This window comes from Nerophis lumbriciformis, linkage group LG16 (assembly GCF_033978685.3).
Source record: "Nerophis lumbriciformis linkage group LG16, RoL_Nlum_v2.1, whole genome shotgun sequence".
Lineage (NCBI taxonomy): Eukaryota > Metazoa > Chordata > Actinopteri > Syngnathiformes > Syngnathidae > Nerophis > Nerophis lumbriciformis.
Window position 1 is genome coordinate 38,771,230 of NC_084563.2, and position 21,995 is coordinate 38,793,224.

The 21,995-nt window shown below is 42.7% G+C and overlaps 1 protein-coding gene across 1 annotated transcript; it reads left to right on the forward strand.

The window, feature by feature from the left end:
• The first annotated feature begins 9,578 nt into the window (after positions 1–9,578).
• Positions 9,579–20,374, forward strand: psmb3 (proteasome 20S subunit beta 3). Its single transcript, XM_061977139.1, has 6 exons — positions 9,579–9,744; positions 13,532–13,716; positions 13,804–13,911; positions 13,988–14,165; positions 16,944–17,038; positions 20,245–20,374. The coding sequence occupies exons 1-6, from the start codon at positions 9,742–9,744 to the stop codon at positions 20,291–20,293; spliced, it is 618 nt and encodes a 205-aa protein (XP_061833123.1). The 5' UTR covers positions 9,579–9,741; the 3' UTR covers positions 20,294–20,374.
• The last annotated feature ends 1,621 nt before the right edge of the window (positions 20,375–21,995 follow it).

Genomic DNA, 21,995 nt, shown 5'->3' on the forward strand with positions numbered 1-21,995 from the left:
GACAGATAGTTAATAGTAACGGACTCTTATTGGGTCCATTTGTACACTCTCCGTTACATTAACATTGATATTATACATGTGGGCCCATAGATATAAATGCCGTTAAATGTAGCTTTGATGTAGCAAACTACTTTTTCCGTGTAGCTTGCCCATCACTGAGTTTATATGTATCACACACTTCAGAATCAGAATCAGCTTTATTGTCATTACGCAAGGTAACGAGATTGAGGCCATTCCATACAGTGCGATGTGTGCATGCTAGAAAAACAATGTGCAAATATATAGAAATATAAAAAATGTAGAAGTGCAATGAATATGGTGTGAAATGAATATATACATGAAAAAACAAAACAAAAACAGGGTGTTGGTGGAATGGGTTATTGCACCGAAGAGAAGGCAGTTATGAGGGACAATGGGGCAGTCTGTTCAGGATGGTTATGGCCCTGGGGAAGAAGCTGTTCTTTAGCCTGTTTGTTTTGGTTTTAATGCACCTGTAGCGCTTCCCAGAGGGCAGCAGGTGGAACAGGTCAGAGCCAGGGTGGGTGCTGTCCTTGATGATGGCACTGGCTCTGTTGAGGCAGCGGGAGGTGTAGATGTCCGTCAGAGAGGGGAGAGGGCGGCCGATGATCTTCTGAGCCGTCTTGACCACTCTTTGCAGCCTCTCCCTGTCTGCTGCAGTGCAGCTGCCGTACCATACCGTAATACAGTAGGTCAGCAGGCTCTCGATGGACGAGCGGTAGAAGGTCAGCAGCAGGTCAGGCTTCAGGTTGTACTTCCCGAGGACTCTAAGGAAGTGTAGCCGCTGCTGAGCCTTCTTGATGATTGATGTGGTGTTGACTGTCCAGGAGAAGTCATTAGAGATGTGGACTCCAAGGTACCTGAAGGTGTGGACCCTCTCTACACGCTCGCCGTTGATGTAGAGGGGGGCAGGGTCGGTGCTGCTCCTCCTGAAGTCGACGATGATCTCTCTGGTCTTGCTGGTGTTGAGAGCGAGGTTGTTCTCCGAAGACCAGGCCGTCAGCTTCAGGACCTCCTCTCTGTAGGCAGCCTCGTCACCCCTGGAGATGAGCCCGACCACTGTGGTATCGTCGGCGAACTTGACGGTAAGGTTGTCACTGTGGGCCGGACTGCAGTCATGGGTGTAAAGGCAGTAGAGGAGGGGGCTCAGCACACAGCCCTGTGGGGAGCCGATACTCAGCGTGCGGGAGGATGAGAGGTGCGGGCCAAGTCTCACATTCTGGGGTCGGTCCGTTAGGAAGTCCCTTATCCAGGCGTTTGTGAGAGGGGGGAGGCCAAGAGTGTCCAGTTTATTGCAGAGTCTGTCCGGGATTATTGTATTGAAGGCAGAGCTATAGTCCACAGAGAGCATCCGGACGTAGCTCTGCTGCTGCTCCAGGTGGTTCAGAGCAGAGTGGAGAGCAACAGCGATGCGTCCTCTGTGGACCTGTTCGCCCGGTATGCGAACTGGTGGGGGTCGAAGTCTGGAGGGATATGGTCCTTGATGTGCTGGAGAACAAGTCGCTCGAAGCACTTCATGATTACCGGAGTGAGGGCCACTGGTCGGTAATCATTCAGGCTGGTGATGGGAGACTTCTTCGGCACCGGGATTATTGTAGATGACTTCAGGCAGGATGGGATGACTGCCTGAGCCAGGGAGAGGTTGAAGATCCTGGTGAGGGGGGGAGCGAGCTGGTGGGCGCACGTCCTGAGCACCTTTCCAGGTACTCCGTCTGGTCCGGTAGCCTTCCTGGGGTTCACAGCCAGGAGCACTCGTCTGACACTGTGCTCCTGTACAGTGAGTAGAGTGGCGCCGGAGCCCGGTGGGGGCGGGGGCAGGGCTGGAGCCAGGGGCGGATTAAGAAATTTTGGCCCCCTGGGCCTGACATGGTCTTGGCCCCTCAACTCCGCGCGTGCACGCGCACACACACGCACGCACTATGCAAGAAATACTGTATACTGTGAACAGACATGCACACTGTACTGTACAGAAGAGTGCACATACTGCACACACACTATTAGGTATACCACACAGACAAGCACAGGTTTCACACAGACACAGGTAGGGGGAGGGGATAAATGGCCTAAAAATAAAAATTTTGGAAAATGATTACACCCACTTCAGTGATGGTGCATTGGGTCATTTGAGAGATATTATGTATTGGAAGTTGGTACCTATCATGAAATAAACCCCCCACCCCACCCAAAAAACTAAATTGGACATGATTTTTGCCCCCTTTTCCTCCCTTCTATCATTAAAAATAAAATAATATCTTAGGAAAACACTTTGGCATAACGGCAGCTGTGCAGCAAATTGAGGCTCAAAGTCTGTATCTATTTTGTGGGAAAGCTTGAGGAGGAGAAGGAGAAAAGTAAAATGATAACACATGCATCGGAGAGCACCACAAAGAAAGGTGTAGGCCAGTTCATGGTACAAGGGCTGCATACAGGTCAAGATAGCCCATTTCCTCTGCCTGTCTTACCCATTCACCGAGAGACCACTGAGGACATAGAAATGCAAGTGGATATGGGGTTCGAAATACTGGCGTCGGTCAGAGGAGTCAATGTGGAGGATGTTTATAAACTTGTAGATGCACATATGACTGACAGCACAGAGCACAACAAAGGCTTTTCAAAGCTGTTGGCAGAGATGAACAACTTGGAAAAACCAGCAGGGCAGATCTTTTGTGGCACCCACACTACACTGGGCTTCAGCAGTGCCATGAATAAAGTGATGCGGTTGGCGGAGGCCGATATGAAGATGGAGCAAGTTCTACAGAGTTTCATGGTGGATCTGGATGTAGACAGCAAGAATGCTATAGTGGCTGGACAGGCACTGGACATGTCCTGAACTCAGTGTCAGACGTGGCTGCCGAATACTTGGATGAAGTGAAGCAGCTGACAGATCTCATGCTGCCCCATCTGAAGACTGTCCTGGCCAGGCAGAGGATGGACTATGGGATGGATGAGGAGACCTTCCCAATGGACCCTGTCAGTGAACAGGCTAGTAACATTGATGGCACCCCTGTGCACAACATTGGGATGGAGAGACAATGTGGCAAGGTGGACTACAGACTGAAGAAGTTGGGCACACTGAACGCAGTCAATAGGTCAATAATTTTACAGAAGAGCCAGGAGCTTCAGAGGTTTCAAGGCAGCAGCACAAGCAAAAAGAGAGGTTGAACTCAACTGGAGTAAACTCATGAAGGCAAAATTCGAGAGTTGGGCTGACGAGAAACAAGAGATGGCTCAAAGACAGGAGAAGAAGAGACTAGACATGCTGGACACACTGAAATCTTTTGGTGGCCCCTTCACGATAGTGGGGAAGTTGAAAAGTTCCTTGTCGATGAAAGTCTGAACAAGAATGCAAAGCTGCAGAGAATGAAGCTTGAGGTTCAGTTTGCCGGAGAAAGCACCATGCTTCTGCCTAAAGTCAATCCTATCTTCAGAATCCAGGTGACAGACAGTTCCCAGAAATGGCGAAAGTGCAATTCTCCCAGTCATAATGGATACTTAGAATTTTATGGTGGTGGTAAGTATTCATGAAAACAGGTAGCCTAACATTAGTGAATGGGTGAATTCTGGAAATAACAACCTAAAAATCTTACACAGTGCACCTTTAAGCAAGGGGTTTCTTTCGTGCTTTCAATTTCGCAAAATCATCCACCACATCATTGAAGTCCAACTCTCTTGTCAGCTCACTCTCAATTGCCATTAGAGATAACGCATTTAATCTTTTCTGAGTCATTCTTGTGCGCAGCTCATTTTTGACTCTTGACAAAAGAGAGAATGAGCGTTCTCCCTCACAGTTACTGACCGGTAGAGTGAGAAAAATCTGTAGCGCAATGTATGTATTAGGAAACGTAGGCTGTAGTCCAAAATGTATTATTGTTTTGAGCAGTCCTGAAGGGGTCCTCTCCTCATCAGTGTTGTTGAGCTGTATAAAAGATTTGAACTGTATAAGCTCCTGTCCAAGACTTTCATTGAGGTCAGATGAGTATGATTCAGTGAGAATCTTGGCCTTGTGAAGGACTGAAGCATTGGACTCTGTATCCAAAGAGAAAAGGACACTGAACAAATTGTTCAGATGTTTGTAGGCCTCCAGACGGTGATTAAGGCTTGAACTCAATCAATAGAGGCAATAAATGTCTCTATTTGAAACAGTTGCCTTCCCTCAAGCACAACATCTGGGGATGCTGATTCATCAGCAAACTTTTTACGTTTCTTCGTCCGTTCAGCCCTGTAAGATGGGGTGCCACCCAACATGTTTAAGGCTTTCTGCTCAAAATGATCAAATAGATCTCTTTGGGAGAGAACAAAGGTGCGCAGAGATTCCAGCAATCTAACTGCTGTACCAAGGTCCATGTCTGCTTTTTGAAGTTGCAGACTTGTGGCCTGAAATCTGGACAGAACAGTGTCCCAAAAGCCTGCCATGAAGGCCATCTCAAGTGAATCCAGCTTCCGCACTAGACTGTCAGCTTCAGTTTGTGTGTCTCGTTTCTCTGTGTCATCAGTGGAAATACCCTGTAGTGCTGCTCTTATTTTACTGTAGTTCTGCCACAGTGCTTTGGTAGATTCTGCACGGCAACTCCAACGCGTGTTGGATAAAGCTTTAAGTGTGAGATCTATGTTGGAATTGCCAAATACCCTGTCCCATCGGTGTGTGGATGCAGTTGTGAAGTTGTAAATAGACTGAATCAAGTCAAAATACTTAGAGACTTCATTTCCACATCTGTCAATGCTGTTGACTCCCACCAAATTCAAAGAGTGAGCTGCACATGGAATATAGTGTATTAATGGGTTGCTTTTCTTTAAGTGAGCCTGCAACCCATTATACCTCCCTGACATGTTGCTGGCATTATCATAAGCCTGCCCCCTGCAATTTGACAGCTCTAACCCTAGATTTTCCAACACAGACATGACACAGTTAGCCAAACGTTCACCTGTATGGCTAGTAATGGGCTCAAAACCCACAAAGCGTTCAACAACACTGCCCTCTTTGCTAACAAAACGGAATATGAATGTCAATTGGTCCACATGAGATAAATCTGGGGTTGAATCCACAATGATAGAGTAGTATTTGCTTGCTTGCAGTTCATCTGCTATAGCCTGTTTGGTTTTTGCACCCATCAATTCAATGAATTCCTCACAAATGGTGGAGGACAGATATGAGGTATTACCTCGACCCATCTGCCCAAACTTTCTGATGTGATCCTTTAGAAAGAGATCAAATTCAGCCAGGACCTCCAGAATACCAAGGTAGTTCCCATTGAGAGGAGACCCTAACGATTCATTTTTACCCCTAAATGCAATGCCCCTTTCTGCAAGGAATTTAATGACTGCAACAACTCTTTGTAACACCTGCCTCCAATAGCTGCTCTCTGCCTGAAACTGTTTGAACAGGTCTGCATCAACTGTGGCACCTGTGGCGCGGTTCAAGACTGCTTGCATGCAGGTTATGTGCTCAGCACTTCGCTCATGTTCACCAAATCTTTCTGAGTGTTTCCAATCACAATAGCCTGTCACAAAAGAATGCGTTTTTGGGGAAAACAGTTTGCATGCAAAGCAGTAAACATTACCAGTAGAGGGAGAGTACATCATCCACTCTCTTTGTACTCGTTGTCCATTGGGCAGGTGTGAAGTAAAATGTTCATTGTTTAGGCATCGGGTTTTGCCTCCTAGCCCACTGTTCCTCACAGAAGCTGGATAATGGCTGTGACGGTTGTGAAATGATTTTGCACCTCTTTGAATAAGAACTTCCTTCATTGACTCAGTGAGGGTATCAGCCCATTTAGCGGGATCACTAGGTAGAGTTGTCACTGTAGATGGTGTTGAAGAAAGATTCAACTCATTTTCTATGCTGTCCAGAGGTGCAGTGACCTCACATTCATCCGAGCAACTGGCTACTGCTGAGTTGGTTGAATCATTAGCATCCGAAGCATTTGGTTCAGTGCGTACACTTGTAGTGGTCTCAGGATCTTGGGAGCTACATGCTAGCTCAGGTGCATTGCTAACCTTAGCTGAATTTGCAGTAGCATTTATAGAATTGCTTTCAGCAGATGTCTTTGTACTGAAGAAGCTGGAGATATTTGGAACACTCTCAAGTAAAACTGATTCCTTTTTTTTCTTTTCTTGCTGAATTTTTTTTCTAGCTCCTCCACTTAGACGTTTATGATCCATATTTCCCTTCTTTCTGTGCACATTGGCTCTTTGCCTATCACAACAGCTTAACCAACTATGTGTGTGTGTGTGTGTGTGTGTGTGTGTGTGTGTGTGTGTGTGTGTGTGTGTGTGTGTGTGTGTGTGTGTGTGTGTGTGTGTGTGTGTGTGTGTGTGTGAGTGAGTGATGCAATTTTCAAAACTAGCAATCTAGCATTAACAGTCAAAAGCAGAAATCAGCTGATTTCTATAAGAACTGATAACAGATTTCCAATCAATGCTAAACTCAGACAGCGAAAGTCACTAGATGACGTTTTGAGTCGCCAGTCATGTATGGCCAAAAGTCTCTAAATCGAATGCCAACGTTGCTTAATCGCCAACACACTGGGACTCACTGAAGGACTGACAGTGAATAAAAAAAGATGATTAAGATATTTGTGTACTTTTCTCTTCTGATATTTTCACTAAGGACCCTAAGCTATCTGCATGCAGCAACAATGTCTGACAGACAGGAGAGCGGAGTGGTCAGTGATGAATGGCAAGGGAACAGACTGATTTGTACTGAGGAGAAAGAGAAAGCCAATTACAGTGAAATAAATTCCAAAAGAGCCAAGTGACTAGCTGAAGGCAGGGACAAATGCCTTGGAGTGACCAACAAGAGTGCAAAGTACCAAATGGCAAAATGTGGGAAGACCAACAGGCAGATCTGCTTTTACCACTTATCTTCACAACCAAAAAGTCGCTAAATGATGTTTTCAGTCGCTAGCCAGGTATGGCCAAAAGACGCGAAATCTAGCGGTAAAGTCGCTCAATCACACTGACAGTGAAACAAATAATTTAAAAAAAGATAGTAATCGTACAATGTCTTGTACTTTTGTCTTCTTTCTTAATATTTCTCAAAGGACACCAAAATGTCGCTATCTGCAGGCAGCTTGCTAGCTATGATGGCAGCAACAATGTACCTTAGAGTGACTGACCAACAAGAGCTCAAAGTACCTAATGGCAAAATGTGGAGAGACAGACACAATAAATTGCATTAAGATGAAGAGAACTGTTGCTATTATTAATTTTAACAACAACCAGAAAGTCGCTAAATGTCACCAGCCAGGTATGGCCAAAAGTCGCTTAATTGGCCACACACAGTAACAGAGAAACAAACAAACAAAAAAAAAGATCATAAAGATAATAGTTGTACAACTTTGTGTACTTTTGTCTACTTTCTAAATATTTTCACAAAGGACACCAAAATGTTGCTATCTGCAGGCAGCTTGCTGGCTATGATGGCAGCAACGATGTCTGCCAGACAGGAGAGAGTGGTCAGTGACGATCGAATCGAGAAAATGACAAAATGGGTCAAAGACCAAAAAGTTATTAACTGACAGCAGTGACAAATGTCAGACTGTAAACTTTTTTGAAAGAAAAGGACAAAATGGGAAGATGCTGATAATAACAGCAAAATGGAAAATATAAGAATTTCCAAGTAATGCTCAACTCAAGTGTGTGTGTGTCGTGTGTGTGTGTGCGCGTTAAACTTCTTGTGGAATGATTTCAAATTATCTCTGAGTCTGAACTGAGGGAAAGGAAACCAAATTTTGAGCAGTCACTCACGAGTTCAAAGTACCAAATGAGGAGATTCTAAAAGAACAGACCGGTTTATGAAAGACTCGATGGGGGAGGGGCACAGCTAAGAATACTTGAGTGAGATTCTGTGATCCAAATTCGAGATAGAGCTTTTTGATAATGATAATTTGTCAGAGTAAGGTTGTGTAATCAAAATTTGAGAATGAGCTTTGCCAATCAATCAAGAATATTTGCATTAAGTTCTGTGATCAAAATTCAGAAACAACCTTTAATAATTGATAAAGAATATGTGAGTGAGGTTCTGTGATCCAATTTGAGAATTAGCTTTGATAATAATGATTGAGAGCCTCTGGCCCTCTGTGGATCGTGGCCGCGGGGCCAAGTTGGCCTGGCCCCTTGGGGCCTCTGACCCTCTATGGATCGGGGCCAAGTTGGCATGACCCCTCGGGGCCTCTGGCCCTCTATGGATCGTGGCCGCGGGGCCAAGTTGGCCTGACCCCTTGGGGCCTCAGGCCCTCTGTGGGTCGCGGCCGCGGGGCCAAGTTGACCTGGCCCGTTGGGGCCAAGTTGACCTGGCCCGTTGGGGCCTCTTACCCTCTATGGATCGTGGCCGCGGGGCCAAGTTGACCTGGCCCCTTGGGGCCTCTGGCCTTCTGTGGGTCGCAGCCGCGGGGCCAAGTTGGCCTGGCCCTTTGGGGCCTATGACCCTCTGTGGGTCGTGGCCGCGGGGCCAAGTTGACCTGGCCCCTTGGGGCCTCTGACCCTCTATGGATCATGGCCGCGGGGCCAAGTTGGCCTGGCCCCTTGGGGCCTAAGATTATTATTTCTGCAAAAGTAGTTTTGCATGCGTCGCGGCCGCGGGGCCAAGTTGGCCTGGCCCCTTGGGGCCTCTGGCCCCCTGGGCCTGGGCCCGGTAGGCCCGTTCATTAATCCACCTATGGCTGGAGCAGATGAGTGTCGCTGGGGGGTTTCGAAACGGGCAAAGAAACAGTTAAGCTCCTCTGCCAGTGTCGCACTCTGATCCGCAGTTGTCATATTGCAGCCTCTGAAGTTCGTGATGTCATGAATGCCCCGCCACACCTCCTGTGAGTTTTTGCTGGACAGATGGGACTCTATGCACCTCCTGTGGTCCGCCTTTGCTTTTTTAATCCCTCTCTTCAGGTCGGCTCTAGCAACACTGTACAGTGCCCTGTCCCCTGACCTGAAGGCTGCGTCGCGGGCCCTGAGGAGTGTGCGGACCTGGCTGGTCATCCAGGGTTTCTTGTTATACATATACTTATACATACACCCCGCCTTCCGCCCGAATGCAGCTGAGATAGGCTCCAGCACCCCCCGCAACCCCAAAAGGAACAAGCAGTAGAAAATGGATGGATGAAAAAAAAAATATATATATATATATATATATATATATATTTTTTTTTTTTTTTTTTTTTTTTTTTTTTGTATATATATTATAAAAACTAGACTCATAATTAGGACATAATTAACAATTTTGCGCCGTTTGAGGCGCAGTGGCAGAGTGGCCGTGCGCGACCCGAGGGTCCCTGGTTCAATCCCCACCTAGTACCAACCTCGTCATGTCCGTTGTGTCCTGAGCAAGACACTTCACCCTTGCTCCTGATGGGTGCTGGTTAGCGCCTTGCATGGCAGCTCCCTTCATCAGTGTGTGAATGTGTGTGTGAATGGGTAAATGTGGAAGTAGTGTCAAAGCGCTTTGAGTACCTTGAAGGTAGAAAAGCGCTATACAAGTACAACCCATTTATCATTTATTTATTTCACTTTAACACAAGTCAAGCAAACTATGTTGGCTCACGGAGACAGCCAATGGGAGCGATGTACGTCAGCCAATCACATTTGAGCATGCATGACGCACCCAGCACGGTTGTGTGATTTCGGTGGTTCCTATAAAATTGTGTAGTCACCCCACGGAATAGCTCTGCTTTCATTCGTTAAGGCGTACTTTAAAGTTTTATTTTGTGCTAAATCCACACTAACGGCTTCACAATGGTAAGAACCCTACACATTGTGTTGTGTGTCGCTATTGGTTGAAACGTGAACGCACTTCTACCGGTCGCTAGAGTCTGGCTTATGCTAATGCTAGCATCTTTAGCAGGTTTTAACATGAAGCGTTGCCGATAATTTATGCAAAGGAGTGTAGTTGTAGAAATGCATGATAATGTGTATAAACATGTCATAAAGTAATTATAAAATTGCTTTAAATGAGTAAAAGCTGCACTATTAGCATGTAGTTCACGAGCCGCTATGTCATTGTTAGCTTAGCAGTGTTGTAAAAGCCTGCGTTGATATTATTGCCTGAATAATATCGATTTAATCTCGCTACTTTTAATTTGTATTTGTAACATATTGGTGCCACATATATTGGGCCATGAGAAATGATGAAATGTTTACCTTTATTACTGCGAAATGGGTCCCTACTTGTCACTTCCTGATTTACTGAGGTGTACGATCTGTTTGCGCATGCGCCACATTTGCAAACACATAATTCGTGTATTTGACGTTACTAGTAGATACTTTCGCTAAATATTTTATTAAAATAAGATTAAAATGTATACATTTTGGAAAAAAAATGGCTTCGAGGAGCAGAAGTCGCCGACTTTTCGTGCTAACAGACCCTCCAGTGATTGCTAAAAAGAGAAAATCGTTGTTTTTGGTGCTGACGTCATGTACAATAAACGTGTCAATTACTTGGATGAACACAATATTCCCAAGTAAATATTTTTAATGTTTTTTATTTCCTGTCTATTTGTTTCCTAAGACAGTAGAGGGTGTGTGTTTTTTCTACGTTAAATAACATCTATTGTTTGTTCTTTTGTCCAAATGTCGCATAGATTATGAGTCACAGACCATCTTCAAACCACTTTCGGATCCGACCGTTTTGTGGGTAGTCCTATTTACGTGCCTCCACTTCAACAGCGTCCTCTCCTCAAAAGCCATGTTAGACTTAGACTTAGACTTAGACATAGACTTAGACAAATTTTAATGATGCACAAGGGAAATTGTTCCACACAGTAGCTCAGTTACAATTATGGAAAGTGTAAGGATGGAAAGGACAATGCAGGTATAAATAGACTAAATATAGTGATATAAAATATAACATATATATATATATACACGTAATATCTACATAATATATGTACAGTATATTATATATACTGATGTATTATATTATATCTATAGGTTGATTGGCAACACTAAAAATTGCGCCCTAGGTGGCGACTTGTCCAGGGTGTACACCGCCTTCCGCCCGAATGCAGCTAAGATAGGCTCCAGCACCCCCCGCGACAAGCGGTAGAAAATGGATGGATGGATATATCATATATACAATATATGATATAGATGTATAGTTGTAGTTGGTAGTGCTTCTATATCAATTCCATTGACAGATACAAGTTAGAACTATACGCTACTTTTTATTAGAAATGGCAATAGCGAAGGATGCATGTGCATGTACGAGACAGTCTTCCCCACAATAAGAGGATAGAGGAAAAAGTCAGACTACAATGGTGGACTTGCGCAAAGCACTTGGGGTAAAGCGATACTATACGGTTGTACGGTATACCGGTACTAGTATAGTATCGCGGTACTAATGATTGAAAAGTACCGGTTCCCGGGCATGACGGCGCGTCGTCTTGTCGTGACATTGCTGGTTTTACCAGCAGAGGAGCATGTTCGGCAGCGCACAATCACGGAGTACACTCAAGCAGACAAGGTGTGTAGACAGAAATGGGAGAACGGATGCATTTTGGCCTAAAAACTGACGATAAAGGTGAAGTTATAACACTGAAACAGCCTCAGGAATAGGTGCTTTAAGCCATGACTAGTTAGCTAGCAGCAAACATCTATCCGCAGTTTTAGCTACTCCGCAGTGTTGAATCACTAACCCTCGCCTCCATGGCGACGAATAAAGTGAGTTTCTTACAAGAATCATCCCTGCAGGACGAGGAATAGCTAAACATGCTTCACTACACACCACAGGAGGATACAATAGCTCACCGGCGTCACCGCTAACAAACTCTAGCGCGCCTGAATGTAAACAAATACCATTGGTAGATCTACACCTGACATCCACTGTAATGATACCAAGTACAATAGCGTATCTAGTCAATACTACTGTGATTACATCAATATTTTTTATCGTCACAAAATCTTTTTTCCTTTTTTAAAAATTCATATTATGTTTATTAACTCAGTAAATACGTCCCTGGACACATGAGGACTTTGTATATGACCAATGTATGATCCTGTAAGTACTTGGTATCGGATTGATACCTAAATTTGTGGTATCATCCAAAACTCATGTAAAGTATCAAACAACAGAAGAATAAGTGATTATTACATTTTAACAGAAGTGTAGATAGAACATGTTAAAACAGGAAGTAAGCAGAAATTAACAGTAAATGAACAATTTTTTACAGCTTGTCCCTCATAATTCTGACAAAATAATAGAATGAGAACAGACACAATATGTTACTGTATACGTCAGTAGACAAATTAGGAGCCTTTGTCTGTTTACTTACTACTAAAAGACAAGTTATCTAGTATGTTCACTATTTTATTTAAGGACAAAATTGTTCTTCGATTGCAATAAGATATATTTGTTTATATACTGTAAGATTTGTTGTTAAAATAAAGCCAATAATTAAATTTTTTGTGGTTCCTTTTAATTAGAAAAGTATCAAAGTATCGAAATACATATGATACTTTGGTACTGGTACCAAGATATTGGTATGGGGACAACCCTAATCTCTACCACAGTGGTGTCAAACTCAAATACAGAGTGGGCCAAAATTTAAAACTGAACAAAGCCGCGGGCCAAGGTTGAACAAATTAACCTTTAACGTACTCTACGAGCTATCGTCACGTCCGCTTTTCATCCATTCTAACATCGTTCAGACCCAGTCACAAGATATGTGCGGCTTCTGTATGCACACATGAGCGAATGCAACGCATACTTCATCAACAGCGATACAGGTTACACTGAGGGTACCAGTATAAAAAACTTTAACACTGTTAGAAATATATGCCACGCTGTGAATCCACACCAAACAAGAATGACAAACATATTTTGTGAGAACATCCGCACCGTAAAACAACATTAACACAACAGAACAAATACCCAGAATCCTTTGCAGCACTAACTCTTCCGGGACGCTACAAAATACACACCCGCTACCACCAAACCTCCACACCACACACACACACCTTTTAGCGTCCCGGAAGAGTTAGTGCTGCAAAGGGTTCTGGTTTGGTGTGGATTCACAGTGCGGCGTATATTTCTAACAGTGTTAAAGTTTTTTATTTGGCTACCCTCAGTGTAACCTGTATCGTTGTTGATGAAGTATGCGTTGCATTCTAATGTGTGTGCGTGCAGAAGCCGCACATGTTATGTGACTGGGCCAGCACTCAATGGGCTGGCTGGCTGGCTGGCTGGCGTTTGGAAGACTCCCGGGAGTATCGGCGGGCCAGCTTTAGTGTTAATTTGATATCGCCTCAAGGGCCAAGTGAAATTACACGGCGGGCCAAATTTGGCCCGCGGGCCAGAGTTTGACACCCATGCTCTACCAGATATGGAGATATCTGCTGACGTCACCAATGGGAAAATTCCAAATGACTTGATGGGAGAAAGTATGAAGGAAGGCAAGATCGTTTTATAAATGTATAATGTAACATTTTCGGGACTTGTGCAGTTCCCAAATACACAAGAACTAATGGGTAAGAAAAGTTGGTTTTGCATAATAGATCCCTTTTTAAAATAATGAACCTCTCCATGCAGTCTATTATGTCGTATAACGGAGGGGCCGTCATGGCCATGCGGGGGAAGGACTGTGTGGCCATTGCATCGGATCGGAGGTTTGGCATTCAGGCTCAGACGGTCACAACGGATTTCCAGAAGATCTTCCCCATGGGCGAGCGACTCTACATTGGTCTAGCTGGGCTGGCCACAGACGTCCAGACAGTGTAAGTGTGTGTAACTTGATTTTTCTACCGCTTACGTCATCCTCACAATAACACGGATTGTGACTGATGTCGTTGATCCACACAAAGATCCCAGAGGCTTAAATTCCGATTGAATCTGTATGAGTTGAAGGAGGGGCGCCAGATCAAACCCAAGACCTTCATGAGCATGGTGTCCAACCTACTGTATGAAAAAAGGTGAATGCTGTTCACTGATCAACTTCAGGATTCATGTTGGATTCATGGGCCTGACACGATTGTTCACTTATTGTAGGTTTGGGCCGTACTACATTGAGCCTGTCATTGCCGGACTCGATCCAAAAACCTCGGAGCCGTTTATCTGCTCCCTGGATTTGATTGGCTGTCCAATGGTGACGGAGGACTTTGTTGTGAGCGGGACCTGCTCGGAGCAGATGTACGGCATGTGCGAATCTTTGTGGGAGCCAAACATGGTAAGTAGTGTGTCCTCTGCCAGTAATCAAGAGGGGTGTCTCCGTCCAATATTGATATTGGATATTGCTCCAGCAGCCGCAAAAAAACTCAGTATGGAATTATATGGGCTTGCATGTAAAATATCCGCTCTAATATATCTTGCAAAGATATCTGACCAAATTTAGCTATTTAAATAATGAATATATTTTCTTTTGTTAATATAGTTCGAGGGCCAACAAAATAAATGACTAGTGTATATACACATAGTACATACAATAGTGTCTTTATTGTCGTTATTCCAGCACATCCGCTGAAATTACTACTGTTACTACTACTTTTATCGTTGCTATACTACTATACACACATCCATTGAAACTACCAGTGTTACTCCCACTACTGCTCTTAGTACTACTACCAGTGTTATTACTACTACTGCTATTATTGTTACTATACTACTATCCACACACATCCACTGAAACTACTACTCTTACTACTTCTACCAGTGTTACTCCCACTAATACTCTTATTACCGGTACTACTACTATTGTTACTATACTGCTATCCATACATCCACCGAAACTACTACTCTTACTACTTCTACCAGTGTTACTCCCAATAATACTCTTATTACTACTAGAGATGATGTTTGATAAGAAATGATCGAGTTCGAGCCTATTATTGAATCCTCTTATCGAACCGATTCCTTATCGATTCTCTTATCAAGTCCAGATAGGTTGTAGTATATGGTAAAAAACACACAATATTTGGTTTAACAAAAGCTCACTTTTATTATATAAGAAAACAATTGTATCTAATAAATAAATAAATATTGACTGTTACCCCCCTAAAAAAATAAAATAAAATAAAATAAATATTGACTGTTGTTACCCAAAGTATATTACCGGGTAAGTGGGATTTTTCAGAAAAACAAATATATACAGTAACACAAAAACAACCTGTCTCTGTGATCACTATAGGTGTATAAATAATAATATAGTGTTAAATAAAATCAGTCCCTTGGGCACAAAACTGAAAATAATACAGCTCTCCAAAAAGTGCAATTCTGCTGCTATATGACATAACTGTTTGTTATGATGTTTTGACATTTTTGCACTTTATTTCTTTATTGAAAGAAAATTCTATGAATAGAAAAGTTGTTTGCAAATGTGGTTACAATGCTAAAAAAATGAAAAGTTAAAGCTAAAAAAGAAATACACTTTATTATAAATAAATGATAAATGGGTTATACTTGTATAGCGCTTTTCTACCTTCAATGTACTCAAAGCGCTTTGACAGTATTTCCACATTCACCCATTCACACACACATTCACACACTGATGGCGGGAGCTGCCATGCAAGGCGCAAGGGTGAAGTGTCTTGCCCAAGGACACAACGGACGTGACTAGGATGGTCGAAGGTGGGGATTGAACCCCAGTAACCAGCAACCCTCCGATTGCTGGCACGGACACTCTACCAACTTCGCCACGCCGTCCCTATTGAGTTAACATTATTTCTTTATAGGGGGAAAGATGTTATGAGCTAGGGAATATAACAACTACACTACCCAGCATGCAACGGGAGTGACGAGCATGCGCGGTAGCCCCGAAAAGTGTTGTTGCATGTCCCACCCTGCAGCTAAGAATGAGGTTATGAGCACGCTGTGAAAGTAAACGTCAAGAACTCAGCCAACACGCCTCATCTGCACTATTTATAATTAGACAGACAACACATATACAGTGTGATTTTTTTTGTTTACAAGGAAAGAAAAACAAAAGTTAAAAAAGGGAGATATGTTATATATATGTATGTGCTGCGGTTGCTTTAAGAACGTTGCGACAGCTGCCGTAAAGGAGGTGCGTTGCTAGCCTGGTTGCTATGTTTCCGGTTGGTCGTAAAAGTGTTCGTCATGTGTTTGTACCCTGCTCAAATCTCTTAGTAAAGTTATTCATTGGATTATGCCTTTTGTTTTGAACTTTATTACACCTTGGAGCGCTTTTTCCGGTCCATTTTTTTCCTGCTTTCGCTATCTGTGCCTAATGACTGAGCTACGTGACGTCATTTCTTGTGATGTCACACGGAGCATTTCTGGTCGGGACGGGATTCGTTCCGAGGGATTCGAATAAAGAACCAACACTTTTTCTTTACTATAGTGGTCTCGATAACGGGTACCGGTTCTCAAAAAGGGATTCGAGTCCGAGGACTCGGTTCTTTTCTTATCGAACAACTGGTAAAATCGGTTTTGAGTATCATCCCTAATTACTACTACTATTGTTACTATACTACTATCCACACATCCACCGAAACTACTACTCTTACTAGTTCTACCAGTGTTACTCCCACTAATACTCTTATTACTACTACTATTGTTACTATACTGCTATCCACGCATCCACTGAAACTACTAGTGTTACTACTTCAACCAGTGTTACTTCGACCTCTGTTACAAGTACCACTGTTACTACAAGTCGTACTGTTATTACTACTATTGTCACTACTAGTGCAGTGCACTCTGTGCAGTACAAAGATTAACGTGATACTCATATGACGTGTTCAAAAGGTAATACTGTACATTTATAATTGTTTCAAATAAAAGAATACAAGTAAAATGCAAAGTCTGAAAATATTATTTATTCCTGATTATTCCAATCCTGCACAGTTGCTATTATTTACATTGTTTTATGCATTTTATTATGGAATTGTTTATGTAGTGTGATATCGTGCATATTTGATAGTGAAGGCTGTACGGTTGAGTTAGAAGCTTTGATAAACAAACGTTTGTTGTATTTGTTTGTACACAGGAGCCAGAAGATTTGTTTGAGACCATCTCACAGGCGATGCTCAATGCAGTCGACCGTGACGCGGTGTCTGGCATGGGTGTTGTTGTACACATTATGTAAGTACTTTGTTTTACTAACTTATTACTTTGTGTACACAGTACACCTAATGTAAGTATGCAGTATGTTCACTAACTTACTATCGTATTTTTTGGACCATAGAGCGCACCGGATTAAAAGGCGCACTGGCGATGAGCCGGTCTAGTCAGGTCTATTTTCATACAAAAGGCGCACCGGATTATAAGGCGCATTAAAGGGGTCATGTTAGAATTTTTTTTTCTAAATTGAAAACACTTCCTTGTGGTCTACATCAGTGTTTTTCAACCACTGTGCCGCGGCTCTAGTGTGGCGTGAGATACAGTCTGGTGTGCCGTGGGAGATTATGTAATTTTACCTATTTGGGTTCAAACATTTTTTGCAAACCAGTAATTATAGTCTGCAAATTATGTATTGTTGTTGAGTGTTGGTGCTGTCTCGAGCTCGGCAGAGTAACCGTGTAATACTCTTCCATATCAGTAGGTGGCAACCGGTAGCTAGTTGCTTTGTAGATGTCGGAAGCAGCGGGAGGCAGGGTGCAGGTAAAAAGGTGTCTAATGCTTAAACCAAAAATAAACAAAAGGTGAGTGCCCCTAAGAAAAGGCATTGAAGCTTAGGGAAGGCTATGCAGAACAAAACTCAAACTGACCTGGCTACAAAGTACAAAAAAACAGAATGCTGGACGACAGCAAAAACTTGCTGTGGAGCAGAGACGGCGTCCACAAAGTACATCCAAACATGGCATGACAATCGACAATGTCCCCGCAAAGAAGTATAAAAACAACTGAAATATTCTTGATTGCTAAAACAAAGTAGATGCGGGAAATATTGCTCAGAGGAAGACATGAAACTGCTACAGGAAAATACCAAAGCAAGAGAAAAAGCCACCAAAATAGGAGCGCAAGACAAGAACTAAAACACTACACACAGGAAAACAGCAAAAAACTCAAAATAAGTCAGGGCGTGATGTGACAGGTGGTGACAGTACACCTACTTAGAGACAAGAGCTATATTGATGCATGCTTGGTTATGGTTTAAAGTCATACCCAACAATTGCGACAACGACTTTTTACTGTCAACTGAGTTTTGTTTTTTTAATGATTTCTGCTGGTGGTGTGCCGCCACATTTTTTCAACGCAAAAAATGTGCCTTGGCTCAAAAAAGGTTGAAAAACACTGGTCTACATAACATGTAATGGCGGTTCTTTGGTGAAAATGTTGCATAGATTGTTTTACAGATCATCTTCAAGTAGCTGTCTGAGTGTCTCTTCAGAATGCGCTGTTTTGTGGGCGGTCTTATTTACGTGGCTCACCTTCGACAGCGTCTTCTCCCCGTCATCTTTGTTGTAGCGGTGTAGCGTGCAAGGACGGGAGTGGAAGAAGTGTCAAAAAATGGAGCTAACTGTTTTAATGACATTCAGACTTTACTTAAATCAATAACAGCAGCATCTTCTCATCCATGGCTCAATAGTGCAACATCAATGCTGGAAATGTGTCCCGTGAAAAACCGTCCGACCGGAACCCTTTAATAACTAAAGTTCCGTGGGTGAATTATGTAAACCCACTACAGTTTTTAGCGCTTTGATAGCTAGTCTACTGACAGATATAAGAACTTTACGCTACTTTATATTAGAAATGGCAACAGCGGAAGATGAATGCCACATAAGAAGATAGAGAAAAAGAAGAAGCTTATGCCTACAGTGTCGTCACAGACTACAATGGCGGACGCACACACATTTTCAGGACTTATGCAGATCCCAAATACACATCAGCAGGTACCAGAAGGTAAAAAAAGTTGGTTTTGCATAATATTGCGAAACAAAACGCCAGATAATGTCTGCTAATAGGTGCCATTTTGCGCTCCTTATACACACACCATAATAATACTGGTATGTTTAAAGCGCCGACAATCCATCAAGCAGTGCGGCTTCATAGCTTACCGAAATCGTACTAAAAACATTTTGACGGATTTTGTAGTGCCGTGTGTAATGTTCTATATTCTCAATGGAACGTTTAAAGTTTTGGTGTTGTTTACTGGTGTCATCTTGCAGTTTACACCTATCTCTTATGTGTGACTGCCATCTACTGATCACGCTTATAATCGCACCATGTACCAAATAAAATTGCTTCGAGGTCGGTAAGCACAACCAGAATTATTCCGTACATTAGGCGCACCGGGTTATACGGCGCACTGTCGATTTTTGAGAAAATGAAAGGATTTTAAGTGCGCCTTATATTCCGAAAAATATGGTACTAAGTCTTTTGGCTTTACTATTTGGCATTTATCGGCCGATAATATCGGCAGGCCGATAAATGCTTTAAAATGTAACATCGGAATTTATCGGTATCGGTTTCTAAAAGTAAAATTAATGACTTTTTAAAACGCAGCTGTACGGAGTGGTACATATCCGGTAAAAGACGGACGTAGGGCATACTTGCCAACCCTCCCGATTTTCCCGGGAGACTCCCGAATTTCAGTGCCCCTCCTGAAAATCTCCCGGGGCAACAATTCTCCCGAATTTCTCCCGATTTCCACCCGGACAACAATATTGGGCACGTGCCTTAAAGGCACTGCCTTTAGCGTCCTCTACAACCTGTCGTCACGTCCGCTTTTCCTCCATACAAACAGCGTGCCGGCCCAGTCACATAATATATGCGACTTGTACACACACATAAGTGAATGCAAGGCATACTTCATCAACAGTCATACAGGTCACACTGAGGGTGGCCATATAAACAACTTTAACACTGTTACAAATATGCGCCACACTGTGAACCCACACCAAACAAGAATGACAAACACATCTTGGGAGAACATCCGCACCATAACACAACATAAACACAACAGAACAAATACCCAGAACCCCTTGCAGCACTAACTCTTCTGGGACGCTACAATATACACCCCCCAACCCCTGCCTCACCCATCTTGTGACATTTTATTTGTGTGCTGCTTGTTTGAGCAATTTGACATGACCGTAAGGAGGTACATTGTATTTTCAAACATTTTGTAAAAACATTTTTTTAAATGGGGTCTGTGAATATCGTCGATCTACCATACATCAAGTACTAAGTCACAACAAGCACGAGTTTCCATCTAATGAGAACTAGTGAAGGAAAAAAATCACATCTGATATGCAGGACATTAGTTTAATGTTAACCATGTAAGAATAGTATGTCGCTTGTGCGATTAGTTGCATGAATGACCGTTGACCTCTTCTCTCTGCTAGTGAGAAAGACAAGATCACCACCAGAACTTTGAAGGCCAGGATGGATTAACTCAACACCAAATGTTTTTGTATGAAAACAACACCTGTACTGATTTTTCTTGCTATTGTTCAATAAATACTCACCTTGAAACACTTTGTGTCTGATTGGTGACGTATTCACAAAGTGTGTCAGACTTTCAGGACTGATGATGCGAGTTCTTGCTACAGGAACAGACAATTTTCCAGTACAACCTCAAGGAGATCCTGCAGCGTTGACTTTCAAAGAGGCGAGAGTTGTGGCAGGACAAATCAATGTCCCCGGTTGAAAAGAACATCGCTGAGCTTGAGCAACCTCCATACTCACCCGACAGGACTGTGTGAATTTTTTCCTCTTTGACTCAAGGAGGTCATCAAGGGCATTGTTTCTTAACCATAGTGCCCCCCTAAAGGGTTGCTGTGGTCTGTATGGGCAGCTGCAGTACTCATTTGCCTGGGCTTGTGCAAAGTTAACATTTTAAATAGTGTTTTTTTCAATAATGAGATGGCTTGAATCAAGTTCAGAATGTCTAAAACTAACTACACCTTGTTTCACGTGGATATCAGCTAACCTAACTTGGAACATTTCACTCAACACAGACTCATGACGTTTGATTGATTGACTGAAACTTTTATTAGTAGATTGCACAGTACAGTACATATTGCGTACAATTGACCACTAAATGGTAACACTCGAATACGTTTTTCAACTTATTTAAGTCGGGGTCCACGTAAATCAATTCATGGTAAAATGTCATCAAAGCTCACCTTTTAGCATTCACACAGCAACATTTTGGAAGAAGGATGAGGCGATAGAAGAAAGGAAAACACGATACATCAGTTTGTGACAGCTTTAGATAGTTACGTACACCTTTCACTTTTGCATCTCATTTCTTAAACTGGTGTGTTTAAATACCTTTGATTAAAGTGAAATACCAAGTTTTAAAGAAGGGGAGACTTGACTAGTTTCCAGGAGCTGCACTAAGAATATAATCATGATTTTTTTTTTTTTATGATTCGTATTGTCCACTGACGATAATTCTGTATCAGCTACCGTATTTTTCGGAGTATAAGTCGCTCCGGAGTATAAGTCGCACCGGCCGAATCTGCATAATAAAGAAGGAAAAAAACATATATAAGTCGCATTTTTGGGGGAAATTTATTTGATAAAACCCAACACCAAGAATAGACATTTGAAAGGCAATTTAAAATAAATAAAGAATAGTGAACAACAGGCTGAATAAGTGTACGTTATATGACGCATAAATAACCAACTGAGAACGTGCCTGGCAGGGGCGTCACTAGCTTTTAAGGACAGGGGGGGCTTAGCCCCCAGGAGATGCACAGGATGCGAGCGAACGTAGCGCACGAGCACAAAACTTCACAAACGGCTAAAAAAGACTTTAATTATTCATTGTTATTATTATTATTTCAGTCGGTTTATTTTCAATCTGTGTTCAGTACAACAACAAACATGGGTTTGCACAGTGACATTTTGTTTACAGCATCAACAAGAAACAATTACTTGCATGATCCTTCAAGATACACTGAAACACAATGAAAGTCATGGCATTAGCCTCTATGTTATTACTTCACAACATAGAGGCTAATGCCACGACTTTAGCTCACAATACAATAATTGTTTGTTCCCAAATATTTTGAAGTTGCACAGATTACATTTTGGGCACATATGTGACTAACCTGGTTGTAAATTCAAGCCCTGGAAATATTACTTA

What these genes read in the sequence shown, in the direction of transcription:
- psmb3 (XM_061977139.1), top strand. An exon ending in AACCTACTGTATGAAAAAAG is followed by an intron (nt 13,912 to 13,987) that starts GTGAATGCTGTT and finishes CACTTATTGTAG; the next exon opens with GTTTGGGCCGTACTACATTG. An exon ending in GGTGTTGTTGTACACATTAT is followed by an intron (nt 17,039 to 20,244) that starts GTAAGTACTTTG and finishes TCTCTCTGCTAG; the next exon opens with TGAGAAAGACAAGATCACCA.